We start from the raw sequence: 16,983 nt of genomic DNA on the forward strand, positions 1-16,983 counted from the left end.
TGGAGATGATATTACTGGGTGCCCAGACTGGGGGCTTTAGGGTCTGGGGATGATATTACTGGGTGCCCAGACTGGGGGCTTTAGGGTCTGGAGATATTACTGGGTGCCCAGACTGGGGGCTTTAGGGTCTGGAGATGATATTACTGGGTGCCAGACTGGGGGCTTTAGGGTCTGGGGGTGACATTACTGGGTGCCCAGACTGGAGGCTTTAGGGTCTGGGGATGACATTACTGGGTGCCCAGACTGGGGGCTTTAGGGTCTGGGGATGATATTACTGGGTGCCCAGACTGGAGGCTTTAGGGTCTGGAGATGATATTACTGGGTGCCCAGACTGGAGGCTTTAGGGTCTGGAGATGATATTACTGGGTGCCCAGACTGGAGGCTTTAGGGTCTGGAGATGATATTACTGGGTGCCCAGACTGGAGGCTTTAGGGTCTGGAGATGATATTACTGGGTGCCCAGACTGGGGGCTTTAGGGTCTGGGGATGATATTACTGGGTGCCCAGACTGGGAGCTTTAGGGTCTGGAGATGATATTACTGGGTGCCCAGACTGGGGGCTTTAGGGTCTGGAGATGATATTACTGGGTGCCCAGACTGGGAGCTTTAGGTCTGGAGATGATATTACTGGGTGCCCAGACTGGGGGCTTTAGGGTCTGGGGGTGACATTACTGGGTGCCCAGACTGGGGGCTTTAGGGTCTGGGGATGATATTACTGGGTGCCCAGACTGGAGGCTTTAGGGTCTGGGGATGATATTACTGGGTGCCCAGACTGGGGCTTTAGGGTCTGGGGATGATATTACTGGGTGCCCAGACTGGGGGCTTTAGGGTCTGGGGATGACATTACTGGGTGCCCAGACTGGGGGCTCTAGGGTCTGGAGATGATATTACTGGGTGCCCAGACTGGGGGCTTTAGGGTCTGGGGATGACATTACTGGGTGCCCAGACTGGGGGCTTTAGGGTCTGGAGATGACATTACTGGGTGCCCAGACTGGGGGCTTTAGGGTCTGGAGATGATATTACTGGGTGCCCAGACTGGGGGCTTTAGGGTCTGGGGATGACATTACTGGGTGCCCAGACTGGGGGCTTTAGGGTCTGGAGATGATATTACTGGGTGCCCAGACTGGGGGCTTTAGGGTCTGGGGATGACATTACTGGGTGCCCAGACTGGGGGCTTTAGGGTCTGGAGATGACATTACTGGGTGCCCAGACTGGGGGCTTTAGGGTCTGGAGATGACATTACTGGGTGCCCAGACTGGGGGCTTTAGGGTCTGGGGATGACATTACTGGGTGCCCAGACTGGGGGCTTTAGGGTCTGGGGATGATATTACTGGGTGCCCAGACTGGGGGCTTTAGGGTCTGGGGATGACATTACTGGGTTCCCAGACTGGGGGCTTTAGGGTCTAGAGATGATATTACTGGGTGCCAGACTGGAGGCTTTAGGGTCTGGGGATGATATTACTGGGTGCCCAGACTGGGGGCTTTAGGGTCTGGAGATGATATTACTGGGTGCCCAGACTGGGGGCTTTAGGGTCTGGAGATGATATTACTGGGTGCCCAGACTGGGGGCTTTAGGGTCTGGGGATGATATTACTGGGTTCCCAGACTGGGGGCTTTAGGGTCTGGGGATGATATTACTGGGTGCCCAGACTGGGAGCTTTAGGGTCTGGGGATGATATTACTGGGTGCCCAGACTGGAGGCTTTAGGGTCTGGGGATGATATTACTGGGTGCCCAGACTGGGGGCTTTAGGGTCTGGGGATGACATTACTGGGTGCCCAGACTGGAGGCTTTAGGGTCTGGAGATGATATTACTGGGTGCCCAGACTGGGGGCTTTAGGGTACGGAGATGATATTACTGGGTGCCCAGACTGGAGGCTTTAGGGTCTGGAGATGATATTACTGGGTGCCCAGACTGGGGGCTTTAGGGTATGGAGATGATATTACTGGGTGCCCAGACTGGGGGCTTTAGGGTCTGGGGATGATATTACTGGGTGCCCAGACTGGGGGCTTTAGGGTCTGGGGATGACATTACTGGGTGCCCAGACTGGGGGCTTTAGGGTCTGGAGATGATATTACTGGGTGCCCAGACTGGAGGCTTTAGGGTCTGGAGATGATATTACTGGAGGCTTTAGGGTCTGGGGATGACATTACTGGAGGCTTTAGGGTCTGGGGATGACATTACTGGGTGCCCAGACTGGAGGCTTTAGGGTCTGGGGATGATATTACTGGGTGCCCAGACTGGGGGCTTTAGGGTATGGAGATGATATTACTGGGTGCCCAGACTGGAGGCTTTAGGGTCTGGAGATTACATTACTGGGTGCCCAGACTGGGGGCTTTAGGGTCTGGAGATGATATTACTGGGTGCCCAGACTGGAGGCTTTAGGGTCTGGGGATTATATTACTGGGTGCCCAGACTGGGGGCTTTAGGGTCTGGAGATGATATTACTGGGTGCCCAGACTGGGGGCTTTAGGGTCTGGAGATTACATTACTGGGTGCCCAGACTGGGGGCTTTAGGGTATGGAGATGATATTACTGGGTGCCCAGACTGGAGGCTTTAGGGTCTGGAGATGATATTACTGGGTGCCCAGACTGGGGGCTTTAGGGTCTGGAGATGATATTACTGGGTGCCCAGACTGGGGGCTTTAGGGTCTGGAGATGATATTACTGGGTGCCCAGACTGGGTGCTTTAGGGTCTGGGGATGATATTACTGGGTGCCCAGACTGGGGGCTTTAGGGTCTGGGGATGATATTACTGGGTGCCCAGATTGGGGGCTTTAGGGTCCGGAGATGACATTACTGGGTGCCCAGACTGGAGGCTTTAGGGTCTGGGGATGATATTACTGGGTGCCCAGACTGGGGGCTTTAGGGTCTGGAGATGATATTACTGGGTGCCCAGACTGGGGGCTTTAGGGTCTGGAGATGATATTACTGGGTGCCCAGACTGGGGGCTTTAGGGTCTGGAGATGATATTACTGGGTGCCCAGACTGGGTGCTTTAGGGTCTGGGGATGATATTACTGGGTGCCCAGACTGGGGGCTTTAGGGTCTGGGGATGATATTACTGGGTGCCCAGATTGGGGGCTTTAGGGTCCGGAGATGACATTACTGGGTGCCCAGACTGGAGGCTTTAGGGTCTGGAGATGACATTACTGGGTGCCCAGACTGGAGGCTTTTGGGTCTGGGGATGACATTACTGGGTGCCCAGACTGGGGGCTTTAGGGTCTGGAGATGACATTACTGGGTGCCCAGACTGGAGGGTTTAGGGTCTGGGGATGACATTACTGGGTGCCCAGACTGAAGGCTTTAGGGTCTGGGGATGACATTACTGGGTGCCCAGACTGGAGGCTTTAGGGTCTGGGGATGATATTACTGGGTGCCCAGACTGGAGGCTTTAGGGTCTGGAGATGATATTACTGGGTGCCCAGACTGGAGGCTTTAGGGTCTGGGGATGACATTACTGGGTGCCCAGACTGAAGGCTTTAGGGTCTGGGGATGACATTACTGGGTGCCCAGACTGGAGGCTTTAGGGTCTGGAGATGATATTACTGGGTGCGCAGACTGGAGGCTTTAGGGTCTGGAGATGATATTACTGGGTGCCCAGACTGGAGGCTTTAGGGTCTGGGGATGACATTACTGGGTGCCCAGACTGGGGGCTTTAGGGTCTGGAGATGATATTACTGGGTGCGCAGACTGGAGGCTTTAGGGTCTGGAGATGATATTACTGGGTGCCCAGACTGGGGGCTTTAGGGCCTGGAGATGATATTACTGGGTGCCCAGACTGGGGGCTTTAGGGTCTGGGGATGATATTACTGGGTGCCCAGACTGGGGGCTTTAGGGTCTGGGGATGATATTACTGGGTGCCCAGATTGGGGGCTTTAGGGTCCGGAGATGACATTACTGGGTGCCCAGACTGGAGGCTTTAGGGTCTGGAGATGACATTACTGGGTGCCCAGACTGGAGGCTTTTGGGTCTGGGGATGACATTACTGGGTGCCCAGACTGGGGGCTTTAGGGTCTGGAGATGACATTACTGGGTGCCCAGACTGGAGGGTTTAGGGTCTGGGGATGACATTACTGGGTGCCCAGACTGAAGGCTTTAGGGTCTGGGGATGACATTACTGGGTGCCCAGACTGGAGGCTTTAGGGTCTGGGGATGATATTACTGGGTGCCCAGACTGGAGGCTTTAGGGTCTGGAGATGATATTACTGGGTGTCCAGACTGGAGGCTTTAGGGTCTGGGGATGACATTACTGGGTGCCCAGACTGAAGGCTTTAGGGTCTGGGGATGACATTACTGGGTGCCCAGACTGGAGGCTTTAGGGTCTGGAGATGATATTACTGGGTGCGCAGACTGGAGGCTTTAGGGTCTGGAGATGATATTACTGGGTGCACAGACTGGAGGCTTTAGGGTCTGGAGATGATATTACTGGGTGCCCAGACTGGAGGCTTTAGGGTCTGGAGATGATATTACTGGGTGCCCAGACTGGAGGCTTTAGGGTCTGGAGATGATATTACTGGGTGCCCAGACTGGAGGCTTTAGGGTCTGGAGATGATATTACTGGGTGCCCAGACTGGAGGCTTTAGGGTCTGGAGATGATATTACTGGGTGCCCAGACTGGAGGCTTTAGGGTCTGGGGATGATATTACTGGGTGCCCAGACTGGAGGCTTTAGGGTCTGGAGATGATATTACTGGGTGCCCAGACTGGAGGCTTTAGGGTCTGGAGATGATATTACTGGGTGCCCAGACTGGAGGCTTTAGGGTCTGGGGATGACATTACTGGGTGCCCAGACTGAAGGCTTTAGGGTCTGGGGATGACATTACTGGGTGCCCAGACTGGAGGCTTTAGGGTCTGGAGATGATATTACTGGGTGCGCAGACTGGAGGCTTTAGGGTCTGGAGATGATATTACTGGGTGCCCAGACTGGGGGCTTTAGGGTCTGGGGATGACATTACTGGGTGCCCAGACTGGAGGCTTTAGGGTCTGGAGATGATATTACTGGGTGCCCAGACTGGGGGCTTTAGGGTCTGGGGATGATATTACTGGGTGCCCAGACTGGAGATATGTATGTGGGGTTGGTGCCTGAGGGGGGCGCTACCATGTAAGCTCTCTGGGTTTCAGTGTTCCTGTTCCTTTAACCATTCCCAGCAGTGACCTGGAAACACCCCGTCAATCAGCCGTTGCTCAACCAAAAGATGTTTTTGTTCTCTCTGCGACCCGATACCGTAAACAGCCTGGCAGGGAATGTACTCGGAGCCGCGGTTGCTATAGCCGGGTGACTCCAGGTTACTTCCTGTTTGTGTGAATTCCAAGCACCGCTACGTATAGAATTCTGCCCCTGTGTCCCCTCCTGTGCCGGGACGTGCTGGGACTCAGCCCCATTGTGGCATCAGCCTCTCCTTCCTATACGTTGTTTGCTTTCCCTTTATGCTGAGCTTCCCTGCTGGGATTCCTCACAAAGCGTAGGGTTAAACAAAGGTAAAATGCATATTGTGTCCTAATGTTTTGGGGCAATTGTGGAAGGATTTCTGCAGAGTTCACTAATGGGTGCAAGTGGAAACCCATTATCCAGACAGCTCTGAATTACATGATGGCCGTCTTCCATAGACTTCATTTTAATCAAATAGTTCACATTTTTAAAAATGATTCCCTTTTCTCTGTAATAATAAAACAGTACCTGTACTTGATCCCAACTAAGATATAATTACCCCTTATTGGGGGCAGAACAGCCCTATTGGGTTTATTTCATGGTTAAATGATTCCCTTTTCTCTGTAATAATAAAACAGTACCTGTACTTGATCCCAACTAAGATATAATTACCCCTTATTGGGGCAGAACAGCCCTATTGGGTTTATTTAATGTTTAAATGATTCCCTTTTCTCTGTAATAATAAAACAGTACCTGTACTTGATCCCAACTAAGATATAATTACCCCTTATTGGGGGCAGAACAGCCCTATTGGGTTTATTTAATGGTTAAATGATTCCCTTTTCTCTGTAATAATAAAACAGTACCTGTACTTGATCCCAACTAAGATATAATTACCCCTTATTGGGGCAGAACAGCCCTATTGGGTTTATTTAATGGTTAAATGATTCCCTTTTCTCTGTAATAATAAAACAGTACCTGTACTTGATCCCAACTAAGATATAATTACCCCTTATTGGGGGCAGAACAGCCCTATTGGGTTTATTTAATGGTTAAATGATTCCCTTTTCTCTGTAATAATAAAACAGTACCTGTACTTGATCCCAACTAAGATATAATTACCCCTTATTGGGGGCAGAACAGCCCTATTGGGTTTATTTCATGGTTAAATGATTCCCTTTTCTCTGTAATAATAAAACAGTACCTGTACTTGATCCCAACTAAGATATAATTACCCCTTATTGGGGGCAGAACAGCCCTATTGGGTTTATTTAATGGTTAAATGATTCCCTTTTCTCTGTAATAATAAAACAGTACCTGTACTTGATCCCAACTAAGATATAATTACCCCTTATTGGGGCAGAACAGCCCTATTGGGTTTATTTAATGGTTAAATGATTCCCTTTTCTCTGTAATAATAAAACAGTACCTGTACTTGATCCCAACTAAGATATAATTACCCCTTATTGGGGCAGAACAGCCCTATTGGGTTTATTTCATGGTTAAATGATTCCCTTTTCTCTGTAATAATAAAACAGTACCTGTACTTGATCCCAACTAAGATATAATTACCCCTTATTGGGGGCAGAACAGCCCTATTGGGTTTATTTCATGGTTAAATGATTCCCTTTTCTCTGTAATAATAAAACAGTACCTGTACTTGATCCCAACTAAGATATAATTACCCCTTATTGGGGGCAGAACAGCCCTATTGGGTTTATTTAATGGTTAAATGATTCCCTTTTCTCTGTAATAATTAAGCAGAACTTTATACATTAGGGGCCCTCAAGCTTTTTAAACAGGGGGGCCAGTTCACGGTCCCTCAGACTGTTGGGGGGTGGGCTCAAACTACAGCCCCCTCCGCGTCCTCACCCCTGGTTACTACCTGTCTGCCTCAGTGTGAGCCTCGGCCCCAGCGCATCGTGCCACCTCATTGCAAGGGGTGAGGACCAGTGTTAGACTGGGCCACCCGGGGTCTCTTGGGGGCCTCTGCGGGGGGGTGAAGGCGGCGGGGGCCATTGGGGGGTGCAGGGGCCCCTGAGGCTGAAGCCCCGGTGGGCCCTGCACCCCCCAGTCTGACCCAGGTGAGGACGCATCGCTGGCGAGGAACCCCATTATACATGATCCCAACTAAAATATAATTACCGCCGGGGCACCAGGAAAAAACTTGGTGGGTCCCGGTGGCCCAGGGCGCTCCACAGATCCTCTGGTCTCTGGGATAGGATGGGTGCGGGAGGTGTGTGAAGGCCGCGGCGGGGGCCATTGAGAGGTGCAGGGGCCCCTGAGGCAGAAGCCGGTGGGCCCCAGTCCAACCCTGAATATATATATTTATGGGAGTTAAAGTGCCACAGGAAGTTACTGGGATATTTCGAGTAAAGAATCCAAAGCATCGACCCTGCAAATGGGAGTGTTGTGCCGTGGTACTGCCAGCGCCTCCATCCCTACCGGCCACTCATCCCCTGGCATTGTTATTAAGGCGCAACGTCGCGCTGTGAGATGGGGGGCACGGGGGGGGCAGATACTGTCTCTCTGCCCATTTACACCAGCGCCGGGGGGAAAGCAACTCCATTTACACCAGCGCCGGGGGGAAAGCAACTCCATTTACACCAGCGCCGGGGGGAAAGCAACTCCATTTACACCAGCGCCGGGGGGGAAAGCAACTCCATTTACACCAGCGCCGGGGGGGAAAGCAACTCCATTTACACCAGCGCCGGGGGGGAAAGCAACTCCATTTACACCAGCGCCGGGGGGGAAAGCAACTCCATTTACACCAGCGCCGGGGGGAAAGCAACTCCATTTACACCAGCGCCGGGGGGGAAAGCAACTCCATTTACACCAGCGCCGGGGGGGAAAGTAACTCCATTTACACCAGCGCCGGGGGGGAAAGTAACTCCATTTACACCAGCGCCGGGGGGAAAGCAACTCCATTTACACCAGCGCCGGGGGGGAAAGCAACTCCATTTACACCAGCGCTGGGGGGGAAAGCAACTCCATTTACACCAGCGCCGGGGGGGAAAGTAACTCCATTTACACCAGCGCCGGGGGGGAAAGTAACTCCATTTACACCAGCGCCGGGGGGGAAAGTAACTCCATTTACACCAGCGCCGGGGGGAAAGCAACTCCATTTACACCAGCGCCGGGGGGAAAGCAACTCCATTTACACCAGCGCCGGGGGGGAAAGCAACTCCATTTACACCAGCGCCGGGGGGGAAAGCAACTCCATTTACACCAGCGCCGGGGGGGAAAGCAACTCCATTTACACCAGCGCCGGGGGGGAAAGCAACTCCATTTACACCAGCGCCGGGGGGAAAGCAACTCCATTTACACCAGCGCCGGGGGGGAAAGCAACTCCATTTACACCAGCGCCGGGGGGGAAAGTAACTCCATTTACACCAGCGCCGGGGGGGAAAGTAACTCCATTTACACCAGCGCCGGGGGGAAAGCAACTCCATTTACACCAGCGCCGGGGGGAAAGCAACTCCATTTACACCAGCGCCGGGGGGGAAAGCAACTCCATTTACACCAGCGCCGGGGGGGAAAGTAACTCCATTTACACCAGCGCCGGGGGGGAAAGCAACTCCATTTACACCAGCGCCGGGGGGAAAGCAACTCCATTTACACCAGCGTCGGGGGGGAAAGCAACTCCATTTACACCAGCGCCGGGGGGGAAAGTAACTCCATTTACACCAGCGCCGGGGGGGAAAGCAACTCCATTTACACCAGCGCCGGGGGGAAAGTAACTCCATTTACACCAGCGCCGGGGGGGAAAGCAACTCCATTTACACCAGCGCCGGGGGGAAAGTAACTCCATTTACACCAGCGCCGGGGGGAAAGTAACTCCATTTACACCAGCGCCGGGGGGGAAAGCAACTCCATTTACACCAGCGCCGGGGGGAAAGTAACTCCATTTACACCAGCGCCGGGGGGGAAAGCAACTCCATTTACACCAGCGCCGGGGGGAAAGTAACTCCATTTACACCAGCGCCGGGGGGGAAAGTAACTCCATTTACACCAGCGCCGGGGGGAAAGCAACTCCATTTACACCAGCGCCGGGGGGGAAAGCAACTCCATTTACACCAGCGCCGGGGGGGAAAGCAACTCCATTTACACCAGCGCCGGGGGGGAAAGTAACTCCATTTACACCAGCGCCGGGGGGGAAAGTAACTCCATTTACACCAGCGCCGGGGGGAAAGCAACTCCATTTACACCAGCGCTGGGGGGGAAAGTAACTCCATTTACACCAGCGCCGGGGGGAAAGCAACTCCATTTACACCAGCGCTGGGGGGGAAAGTAACTCCATTTACACCAGCGCCGGGGGGAAAGCAACTCCATTTACACCAGCGCTGGGGGGGAAAGTAACTCCATTTACACCAGCGCCGGGGGGAAAGCAACTCCATTTACACCAGCGCTGGGGGGGAAAGCAACTCCATTTACACCAGCGCCGGGGGGGAAAGTAACTCCATTTACACCAGCGCCGGGGGGGAAAGCAACTCCATTTACACCAGCGCCGGGGGAAAGCAACTCCATTTACACCAGCGTCGGGGGGGAAAGCAACTCCATTTACACCAGCGCCGGGGGGGAAAGTAACTCCATTTACACCAGCGCCGGGGGGGAAAGCAACTCCATTTACACCAGCGCCGGGGGGAAAGTAACTCCATTTACACCAGCGCCGGGGGGGAAAGCAACTCCATTTACACCAGCGCCGGGGGGAAAGTAACTCCATTTACACCAGCGCCGGGGGGGAAAGCAACTCCATTTACACCAGCGCCGGGGGGAAAGTAACTCCATTTACACCAGCGCCGGGGGGAAAGTAACTCCAGGGGGTTGGGCGCCTGCAGGGGGGCAGATTTACAAATGGCGACTCTGTGGGAATCAGCAGCTTGTACAGTTTGGCGGCTCTGTGGCTCCTGGGGGCCCCTCAGCAGATTTATGGAGCTGCATCTGTACGGAACAGACTCACATATTCTCTGTAAGGCAGGAATGCAGTTATTTAAAGGCATAGGGGTGATACACATGTATGTACATAGGGGTGATACATAGGGGTGATACACATGTATGTACATAGGGATGATACACATGTATGTACATAGGGGTGATACATAGGGGTGATACACATGTATGTACATAGGAGTGATACATAGGGGTGATACACATGTATGTACATAGGAGTGATACACATGTATGTACATAGGGGTGATACATAGGGGTGATACACATGTATGTACATAGGGATGATACACATGTATGTACATAGGGGTGATACATAGGGGTGATACACATGTATGTACATAGGGATGATACATAGGGGTGATACACATGTATGTACATAGGGGTGATACACATGTATGTACATAGGGGTGATACATAGGGGTGATACACATGTATGTATATAGGGATGATACACATGTATGTACATAGGGGTGATACATAGGGGTGATACACATGTATGTACATAGGGATGATACACATGTATGTACATAGGGGTGATACATAGGGGTGATACACATGTATGTACATAGGGGTGATACACATGTATGTACATAGGGGTGATACATAGGGGTGATACACATGTATGTACATAGGGGTGATACACATGTATGTACAAAGGGGTGATATATACGGATGATACATAGGAGTGATACACATGTATGATACATAAGAGTGATACATAGGGATGATACATAGGAGTGATACACATGTATGATACATAGGGATGATACATAAGGATGGTAAATAGAGCTGATACATTTTTTCCTATCCATTTATGTGTAAAAAGACCTATACTCACATGCAGTACATTAGATTTATAACTTAGTTCCTTTCCCTGTATTGCAGTTGATCTGCCCCTGTACTTCCCGCGGGACCAGCCCACCCTGACGTTCCAGTCTGTGTATCACTTCACCAACAGTGGGCAGCTCTACTCCCAGGCCCAGAAGAACTACCCCTACAGCCCCCGCTGGGACGGCAACGAGATGGCCAAGAGGGCAAAGTAAGTCTTACTGGTGTATTGGGGGTCTTCCTGCTGCGCCCATTGGGCCCTACGGAACCAGTCCCTGGGGAATGTGCCTTATTGTACCCGGGTCACCCCGTGTTGTTCTTATCCTCACACAACCCCAGCTCACCCTGTCTATGGAAAGGTGTAATGGTTCTGTGGTTTTATTACTCACCTTCATTACTGGAATGAGTAACGGGAAAATACCTTGTAGCGCATACGTGGGGCGGGTCTCCCTATAGCTCTATATTGCTCATTTTGTTTGTAACCCAGATCTGGGAGGGGCTTGTAACCCAGACCTGGGAGGGGCTTGTTTTGCTCTGGTTTCTATTATTATAACCCAACGTCCCGGGTATCCGCGGCTTTATTTGCTCAGCAGTGTTTATTGGGATTGGCTGAAGCCAACGCCCTCTATCTCCCTTATTGTTTTATTGGCACTTTGATAAGGGCTTAGATAAGAGAACTTCTTGCCCAACCCTATATCTTCCTGGGGACAATAGCTGGACACTTTTACTGAGAGTATGTTTCATTGCAGATTTAGGGATACATGCGTGCATTTATAGGTTTTAGAATCCAGCCTCAGTAGATTCTGCCCTAGGTGGGGCAAGTAGATACAACTAACAGCTGAGTAGGCTTTGTGCTAACGTGTTTGCAAAGTGGCATTGCTGCAAGAGCTCCAAGTCTGACCGAGGCCCGTCCCCTATCCATTGTTATCTCTACATAAACTACTGTATCTTGAGCAGTTGGACTCCATAGACTTGTCTGAATCTGACCTGGAGGAGTCTATGGAAGGAGTCTATGGAAGGAGTCTATGGAAGGAGTCTATGGAAGGAGTCTATGGAAGGAGTCTATGGAAGGAGTCTATGGAAGGAGACTATGGAAGGAGTCTATGGAAGGAGTCTATGGAAGGAGTCTATGGAAGGAGTCTATGGAAGGAGACTATGGAAGGAGTCTATGGAAGGAGTCTATGGAAGGAGTCTATGGAAGGAGTCTATGGAAGGAGACTATCGACGGAGTCTATGGAAGGAGTCTATGGAAGGAGACTATGGAAGGAGTCTATGGAAGGAGTCTATGGAAGGAGTCTATGGAAGGAGTCTATGGAAGGAGACTATGGAAGGAGTCTATGGAAGGAGTCTATGGAAGGAGTCTATGGAAGGAGTCTATGGAAGGAGTCTATGGAAGGAGTCTATGGAAGGAGACTATCGACGGAGTCTATGGAAGGAGTCTATGGAAGGAGACTATGGAAGGAGACTATGGAAGGAGTCTATGGAAGGAGACTATGGAAGGAGACTATGGAAGGAGACTATGGAAGGAGACTATGGAAGGAGACTATGGAAGGAGTCTATGGAAGGAGACTATCGACGGAGTCTATGGAAGGAGACTATGGAAGGAGACTATGGAAGGAGACTATGGAAGGAGTCTATGGAAGGAGACTATGGAAGGAGAGTATGGAAGGACTCTATGGAAGGAGACTATAGAAAGAGTCTATGGGAGGAGACTATGGAAGGAGACTATAGAAAGAGACTATGGAAGGAGACTATGGAAGGAGACTATAGAAAGAGACTATGGAAGGAGACTATAGAAAGAGACTATGGAAGGAGACTATAGAAAGAGACTATGGAAGGAGTCTATGGAAGGAGTCTATGGAAGGAGTCTATGGAAGGAGTCTATGGAAGGAGTCTATGGAAGGAGACTATGGAAAGAGTCTATGGAAGGAGACTATGGAAGGAGACTATGGAAGGACTCTATGGAAGGAGACTAAGCAAAGCTTCTCTGAGGTCCAGGCACAAAGATCAGAATTCTCCGGGTTCTTATATTTTCTGTGACTCCCTATGGACAAGGAAGCAGAAGGATGAAGTTTGGGGTGGGTTGGAGACGCTCAAGGACCCCGCGGAGGGCAAGGGAATTAAATGAGTGGATCCGTAACCAACTCAATCCAGACCTCCCAGATAAGCCCCAGATTGAAGAGCAAAAAGCACATCTGCTCACTCTGCACACATTTAGCAGTAGTAGTAGGGACCTGGCACCACCATTGTAAATTTTCCATCTGAGGATCAGGATTTCTCACCTCCGGTTTAAGCTTCTGAGAATGAAAGCCTGACACAACCACTCCTTATTGTGCTACACGGGGGCCGCCATGCTTGCAAGGGAGTGGGAGTGGGTCACCCAAGTTCACTCAGTTCTCTTGTTTCTGACAAATTATGGGAAGAGCCAATAGACTGGAACAGGCAGTAACGCTTGGGAAATATAAAGAGGTAATTGAGGAAGAGGATGGCTACCAGCAAGGTGGGGGATTCTACAGTCATGAACATGCAAAGGCCCAGTCTGTCTCCAGCTTTGCTCATAGCCTGTACAGAGAGATACCATAAAACTATGGCACATAGGGATTCCCCTGTACTAAGCACAATTCAGCAGGAACAGCCCCCTAAGTTTGCCCATAGCCTGTACAGAGAGATACCATAAAACTATGGTACATAGGGATTCCCCTGTACTAAGCACAATTCAGCAGGAACAGCCCCCTAAGTTTGCTCATAGCCTGTACAGAGAGATACCATAAAACTATGGCACATAGGGATTCCCCTGTACTAAGCACAATTCAGCAGGAACAGCCCCCTAAGTTTGCCCATAGCCTGTACAGAGAGATACCATAAAACTATGGCACATAGGGATTCCCCTGTACTAAGCACAATTCAGCAGGAACAGCCCCCTAAGTTTGCTCATAGCCTGTACAGAGAGATACCATAAAACTATGGCACATAGGGATTCCCCTGTACTAAGCACAATTCAGCAGGAACAGCCCCCTAAGTTTGCCCATAGCCTGTACAGTGAGATACCATAAAACTATGGCACATAGGGATTCCCCTGTACTAAGCACAATTCAGCAGGAACAGCCCCCTAAGTTTGCTCATAGCCTGTACAGAGAGATACCATAAAACTATGGCACATAGGGATTCCCCTGTACTAAGCACAATTCAGCAGGAACAGCCCCCTAAGTTTGCCCATAGCCTGTACAGAGAGATACCATAAAACTATGGCATATAGGGATTCCCCTGTACTAAGCACAATTCAGCAGGAACAGCCCCCTAAGTTTGCTCATAGCCTGTACAGAGAGATACCATAAAACTATGGCACATAGGGATTCCCCTGTACTAAGCACAATTCAGCAGGAACAGCCCCCTAAGTTTGCTCGTAGCCTGTACAGAGAGATACCATAAAACTATGGCACATAGGGATTCCCCTGTACTAAGCACAATTCAGCAGGAACAGCCCCCTAAGTTTGCTCATAGCCTGTACAGAGAGATACCATAAAACTATGGCACATAGGGATTCCCCTGTACTAAGCACAATTCAGCAGGAACAGCCCCCTAAGTTTGCTCATAGCCTGTACAGAGAGATACCATAAAACTATGGCACATAGGGATTCCCCTGTACTAAGCACAATTCAGCAGGAAAATGCACAATACATTTGCCCTTTGATTAGAGCTGTCGGGGTGGGGGTATGGGTAATTGATAGCATTACAGGGATAATGGCACAAGCTTTATCATAAATAAACTCTTACCCCGCCATTGTGTCAGCTCCAGGGTTACTTACAAGCGCACAGCGCCCAAGTGTGTTTATTCAAGAACATCATAAATTGGGCCAAAGCCTTTGAAGCAAACAGCTCCGGGCAGGCCGGGTGTATGGGCTGAGCACATCCAGCCATTGTGTTTATCCTTTCATAACACTGGATTCATCATCTGCAGAAAGTGGAAGCAGAATCCATTGGCACAAACAAAGAGGTGATTGTGGGAGACTGCACCCTGCCCGGAGCGGGGAAAGTAAATCATATTCCTGTATGTGGCTGGTACGTCTGGCCAACATCAGCCAAGTGGGTCGCAGCACGTCATTGGCCACTCAGCCTGAGCTTTGTATGTACTCTGTGCATTACACTGCTCAGGCACCTTAGATTGTAAGCTCACTGGGACAGGGACTGATGGGAATGGGATAGGGACCTTAGATTGTAAGCTCACTGGGGCAGGGACTGATGGGAATGGGATAGGGACCTTAGATTGTAAGCTCACTGGGGCAGGGACTGATGGGAATGTGATAGGGACCTTAGATTGTAAGCTCACTGGGGCAGGGACTGATGGGAATGGGATAGGGACCTTAGATTGTAAGCTCACTGGGGCAGGGACTGATGGGAATGTGATAGGGACCTTAGATTGTAAGTTCACTGGGGCAGGGACTGATGGGAATGTGATAGGGACCTTAGATTGTAAGCTCACTGGGGCAGGGACTGATGGGAATGGGATAGGGACCTTAGATTGTAAGCTCACTGGGGCAGGGGCTGATGGGAATGTGATAGGGACCTTAGATTGTAAGCTCACTGGGGCAGGGGCTGATGGGAATGGGATAGGGACCTTAGATTGTAAGCTCACTGGGGCAGGGACTGATGGGAATGTGATAGGGACCTTAGATTGTAAGCTCACTGGGGCAGGGACTGATGGGAATGGGATAGGGACCTTAGATTGTAAGCTCACTGGGGCAGGGACTGATGGGAATGTGATAGGGACCTTAGATTGTAAGTTCACTGGGGCAGGGACTGATGGGAATGTGATAGGGACCTTAGATTGTAAGCTCACTGGGGCAGGGACTGATGGGAATGGGATAGGGACCTTAGATTGTAAGCTCACTGGGGCAGGGGCTGATGGGAATGTGATAGGGACCTTAGATTGTAAGCTCACTGGGGCAGGGGCTGATGGGAATGGGATAGGGACCTTAGATTGTAAGCTCACTGGGGCAGGGGCTGATGGGAATGTGATAGGGACCTTAGATTGTAAGCTCACTGGGGCAGGGACTGATGGGAATGTGATAGGGACCTTAGATTGTAAGCTCACTGGGGCAGGGACTGATGGGAATGGGATAGGGACCTTAGATTGTAAGCTCACTGGGGCAGGGGCTGATGGGAATGTGATAGGGACCTTAGATTGTAAGCTCACTGGGGCAGGGGCTGATGGGAATGTGATAGGGACCTTAGATTGTAAGCTCACTGGGGCAGGGACTGATGGGAATGTGATAGGGACCTTAGATTGTAAGCTCACTGGGGCAGGGACTGATGGGAATGGGATAGGGACCTTAGATTGTAAGCTCACTGGGGCAGGGGCTGATGGGAATGTGATAGGGACCTTAGATTGTAAGCTCACTGGGGCAGGGGCTGATGGGAATGTGATAGGGACCTTAGATTGTAAGCTCACTGGGGCAGGGGCTGATGTTAATGTGATAGGGACCTTAGATTGTAAGCTCACTGGGGCAGGGGCTGATGGGAATGGGATAAGGGCCTTAGATTGTAAGCTCACTGGGGCAGGGACTGATGGGAATGTGATAGGGACCTTAGATTGTAAGCTCACTGGGGCAGGGGCTGATGGGAATGGGATAAGGGCCTTAGATTGTAAGCTCACTGGGGCAGGGACTGATGGGAATGGGATAGGGGCCTTAGATTGTAAGCTCACTGGGGCAGGGGCTGATGGGAATGGGATAGGGACCTTAGATTGTAAGCTCACTGGGGCAGGGGCTGATGGGAATGGGATAGGGACCTTAGATTGTAAGCTCACTGGGGCAGGGACTGATGGGAATGTGATAGGGACCTTAGATTGTAAGCTCACTGGGGCAGGGACTGATGGGAATGTGATAGGGAGCTTAGATTGTGAGCTCACTGGGGCAGGGACTGATGGGAATGTGATAGGGACCTTAGATTGTAAGCTCACTGGGGCAGGGACTGATGGGAATGTAATAGGGACCTTAGATTGTAAGCTCACTGGGGCAGGGACTGATGGGAATGTGATAGGGACCTTAGATTGTAAGC

The 16,983-nt window shown here is 51.0% G+C and overlaps 1 protein-coding gene across 2 annotated transcripts in view; it reads left to right on the forward strand.

Annotated features, from left to right (window-relative positions):
- Positions 1-16,983, forward strand: part of babam2 (BRISC and BRCA1 A complex member 2) — a 125,500-nt gene that overhangs the window by 92,448 nt on the left and 16,069 nt on the right. For both annotated transcript variants that reach the window (XM_018093838.2, NM_001005716.1), the window contains 1 exon segment: positions 10,984-11,137. In XM_018093838.2, the coding sequence (XP_017949327.2) occupies positions 10,984-11,137 (154 nt within the window).

Source organism: Xenopus tropicalis, chromosome 5 (genome assembly GCF_000004195.4).
Source record: "Xenopus tropicalis strain Nigerian chromosome 5, UCB_Xtro_10.0, whole genome shotgun sequence".
NCBI lineage: Eukaryota > Metazoa > Chordata > Amphibia > Anura > Pipidae > Xenopus > Xenopus tropicalis.